The sequence below is a fragment of the Lactuca virosa genome, chromosome 5, assembly GCF_052849685.1.
Source record: "Lactuca virosa cultivar CGN04683 chromosome 5, Lactuca_virosa_CGN04683_v6, whole genome shotgun sequence".
In the NCBI taxonomy this organism is placed as follows: domain Eukaryota; kingdom Viridiplantae; phylum Streptophyta; class Magnoliopsida; order Asterales; family Asteraceae; genus Lactuca; species Lactuca virosa.
This window is the reverse complement of record NC_136430.1, coordinates 438,882,292-438,886,144: the sequence shown is the minus strand read 5'-3', so window position 1 is coordinate 438,886,144 and position 3,853 is coordinate 438,882,292. Positions and strand designations below refer to the sequence as shown.

Here is a 3,853-nt window from a genome sequence, read left to right as displayed (position 1 = left end):
AATTTTTTCCGTTGTTTGTTCTTTGTAAATGTTATTTGATCAGCTATTTGTTTATAGTTTGAGTATTGTTATGGGGCAGTAATATTGTTTCGTCATGGATAATTTTTTTGTTGTCGGATAAGCTATTTATCGAAATATATACTTCATGGGTTTATCCTTTGGTTGATGGGATGGAACTGGAGATTCGGATTCCACGGATCAAATACTTCATGGGTTTTTCCTCATTAAGTGTTGTTTAAATATAACATTGGCTAGCTCAAAAAAACATTTGATAAAATGACAATACACGTATCTGATAAAAGCAAAGTCACCACAACAAACAAAAAAAATCAATTTGTTGATCAGTGTGTGTTACAGTATGCTAATAAGTTCAATCATCGGCTTTGTTAGATTCCATAAGCCCTGAGAAAAGAAAAGAAAAAAAAAACATATCAAAACTTTGAAAAAAAATAAATACAGTCAAGAAATGAAGCCCAATAATTTATCATACCACGTTGCCACAAGAAATTGATTTCAGAAACAATCAAAATCTCTCACATAAGTCAGTTACATTAGGTAATGAACAAAATTTCTTCATAAAAAACTCAGATCAATTCAATCAAACAAACCCTAGAAGCAAAATCAAACTTGCTGCCAACCATGACCGGAATCGCCGTCTGCAACCAATCAATTTGACCGGAATCATCAGACAAAAAATTTGATAATAAAATTTCAAAGACTTTTGAACCGAAATAAAAATTAACATCCACTCACCTGATTATGTTTTCTTGCTTCTTGATACCAATTAACTACACTGAAAATCAAAGAGCCCTAACTCAATTAACAATTTCCGTTTCAAAAACCACCAATATAATAAATAATAATTATAAAAACTTAATTATTTACACCTGTTCAATGTACACCGGCTGGTAAGATCAAACATGAACAACATTGCTACAAAGTCTTTACAGGCGGCACGAATTGCTTCCGTTGAACCACCGTTATCTGCAATCGCAACAACCCATTTCAATTTCATGAATCTCTTTCCAATAATGGAAGAAATTTTTCAGAAAATTAATCGAAATTCATGTTTTTTACTTGCAGAGAAAAAAAACTATATATAAGGGTAGTTTAGTCACAAAACCGTTAATGATAAAAAGAATATGTATTTTTTTACTGCTAAAATCAGTCAATTTAAAAAAAAATTGCATTTAATTTGAACATAAAAAAACCAGTCTTTCAACAAAATTGAAATATGAACAAAAAAGACATTACATAAGGGCAGTTCAGTCAAGATGTGTATTTTATACCACAACCAAATCAACTTTTGGTCTTCTTGCATGCTACAATGCTTTATCCCTTGACACAACACCATGTCCTATAAAGTTAGCATTGTGCTGAAGCTTATATAAAATAGATAAAATAACATTTTCAAGTAAACATCATTCTTATTGAAATATATGTCCAACTTCACACAGTATAAAGTACAAAAAGGTACATAAATTAGATATTTGTTCAAAATAATATCATATAAAGACATGATATCCCATATTTTTGTCGTTATAAATCAAACAATTATCGATGGGGGCATATGGGAAAGCAAGGAAACCTCAAAAATGAAATATACCATAGTTGGTCAATTCTGTCGAGCATTCTCTGTTTGCAACATCCATTACCAACAACAAACCTTAATATTGTTCTCTTCAAAACAGTCCTTAAAAGCCCTAATATCCAAACTTCATAATTGCCCTGAAATGCCACTATTGAAGTACCTACCATCAAAACCCACATTTGGAGTTCCCTTCAAGGTTGTCCATAACAAATTAAACAAACCTGGATGTTAGCTTTCACCATTTTTTTGGGACATAATATATAAGAATTCTATTTCGTAGATTGAGATACCTCTATAAATAACTCCAGATCATACCAATACATACCTGCTGGTGCATTTGGCAGAGTGATGAGCAAAACCTGCAAAAAAAAGTAAGGTATATAAGGGTAGAAGGATTTTTTTTAAAAACGAAATTACAAAAAAGAAATAACAAAAGCTACATAAATCCTATTGAATACAGGAAGGGTATAGGTTGAAAAATATTTCCATTCCCATTCCCACTCCCATTTCCATTTACATGTCAATTTCTAGATAGTAACTCAACTTTCAGACTTTCCTGTAATGCTCTTGCAAGCTATTCATCCTAACTCAATTGAGTATCATCAGATAAATTACAAATTAAAAAAAAAAAAAAAAAAAAAATAGTTCCAGATATAAAAATGTTTTCTATATAAAAAAACAAATGGCTCGGGAATATGTGACACGGGATTCTGCATTTGAGAGAAAGTGGATCAGAAGCTTTGTGATCGAAACAAACAACCAACAATATAATAATACAAAGCTAACGCTGTCTTTTCTCAAACACCACTACATGATGTCTTTTCTTAAGACTTGAAAAATACTTTTATGAACAGAAGGTTCATTTGGGCATTTCATAGAACACTTCATATGCATCTAAAATAGAAACATGTTAACCATATTTTGGTTACCTATATTGGAGTATGGAATTGTCAAAGAAGAAGAAAGAACTGACCACATATTTGACCACCCCCTTTAAGAAGCAATCATGTTTGAAATTCATTGTTGCACCTGCAATTTCACGAAAGGTAAAGGTTTAGCAACAATCAGACCATCATCTGGGACCTTTTTGGCAGTGTAATTCCACATGAAAGTGAACGATTGAGAGACTAAAAAATAAACAATAACATCTTTTAAATCTTAATGTCAAACCACCAGCTTACTTAAATAATCTGGAATATGTTTTCATTTGCCTTTATTTGCAGTTGATTAGGCCAGGGCTGACTTTCTTTGTTCCATTTGACCTACAAATTTTGTGTTGTCCTTTTAACGATATTGATGTATTGCTGGAATACCATTAATATCAAATATTAGCCATCCACCATAAGTGTAAGATGTGAGAACGAAACTAATAGTCAAATAAGAAGAAGGAAAACAGGAAAATTTCAAGAAAAATAGAAAAACAATCGCATTGAAAAAGAATAAGAAGATGTCAGTTCGATCTGTTCCCCCATCTGCTTTTTCTTAATCAAACGACAACCCACACAGGGGTGTAGGTGTTGTTTCTCTTCCATCACCAACTAATGAAGCATACAAGATGGAGACGGATTGGCCAACGGTGGCTATTACTGAGCGCCGGCGACAACGCGTTCTTCAACTTCGCGGATGAAGTTGAATCACCGGGTTTGGGTTCTTCAACCTCGCAGTGGTGTTCTTCAACAGATGAAAGCAGTAGAAGGTCCGATGGATTTTGATTTCGACAAAACAAATCGAATCATCATAAATGGGTGTGAGAAACAGACGATTGACCTGATGCGTGTGTCGGTGCCTGCATCTTCATTCTTAAAGACCGAAATCGCCGATCTTGTCTACCTGATCACGAGAAACACCGATCTAGGGGGTGGGGTGTTTGTGATATTTTTTTAGAGTACTTTTTTTGACTTTTTAAGAAGCAAAAGTAAAGTTGTTTTTAAAAAATTTTTGGTTTAACTTTTACATGTAAAATGACTAAAAACGGTAATTGGGATTAGGGTAGTTGGGGGCATAAAAGTAATTTCAGTTTTAAGGGTTTCAAAAGTTACAAAAAGTCACGTTCCCGTGATTTTTCAAAATGTTTATTTTCCTTCTTTCTAAAAAGTTGCTTTTAAAAGACTTTTCCCTTTGTCAAACATCTTTTGGTTCCTTTTTAACTTTTAGGAAAATATAAAGGCTAAAAGTTGGTTTAAAAGATAAAACAAACACCCCCTAGTCTCCGGTAAAATACTCACCACTGATTCGTGATGGTGATCAAAAACCGATCCAAAA

General features: G+C 33.0%; 1 protein-coding gene across 12 annotated transcripts; it reads right to left on the bottom strand.

Moving 5' to 3' along the window:
* Positions 1-252: 252 nt before the first annotated feature.
* LOC145113861 (septum-promoting GTP-binding protein 1-like) lies at positions 253-3,486 on the bottom strand. 12 transcript variants are annotated; one of them, XR_013710877.1, is made up of 9 exons: positions 2,773-3,483; positions 2,565-2,620; positions 1,882-1,950; positions 1,607-1,780; positions 1,255-1,338; positions 888-984; positions 754-793; positions 491-656; positions 253-402 (listed from the first exon to the last, which is right to left on the bottom strand). XR_013710877.1 is itself a non-coding variant. In XM_079049910.1 (7 exons), the coding sequence occupies exons 3-7, from the start codon at positions 1,650-1,652 to the stop codon at positions 585-587; spliced, it is 339 nt and encodes a 112-aa protein (XP_078906036.1). In that variant the 5' UTR covers positions 1,653-1,950; positions 2,565-2,620; positions 2,773-3,484; the 3' UTR covers positions 253-584. The 12 variants fall into 12 exon arrangements, 1 of the variants encoding a protein (XP_078906036.1); XR_013710878.1 differs by having other exon boundaries at positions 1,917-1,950; XR_013710879.1 differs by having other exon boundaries at positions 1,607-1,950; positions 2,773-2,895; positions 3,144-3,483.
* Positions 3,487-3,853: the final 367 nt, after the last annotated feature.

Excerpts from the sequence above, each read along its gene's own strand:
- LOC145113861 (XM_079049910.1), bottom strand. The coding sequence starts at position 1,652 with ATGGATGTTGCAAACAGAGAATGCTCGACAGAATTGACCAACTATG. Across the intron at positions 1,339-1,606 it reads GACAGAATTGACCAACTATG|GGATAAAGCATTGTAGCATG; the intron begins GTATATTTCATT and ends TGTTGTGTCAAG. Across the intron at positions 985-1,254 it reads CTTGACTGAACTGCCCTTAT|ATAACGGTGGTTCAACGGAA; the intron begins GTAATGTCTTTT and ends TTGCGATTGCAG.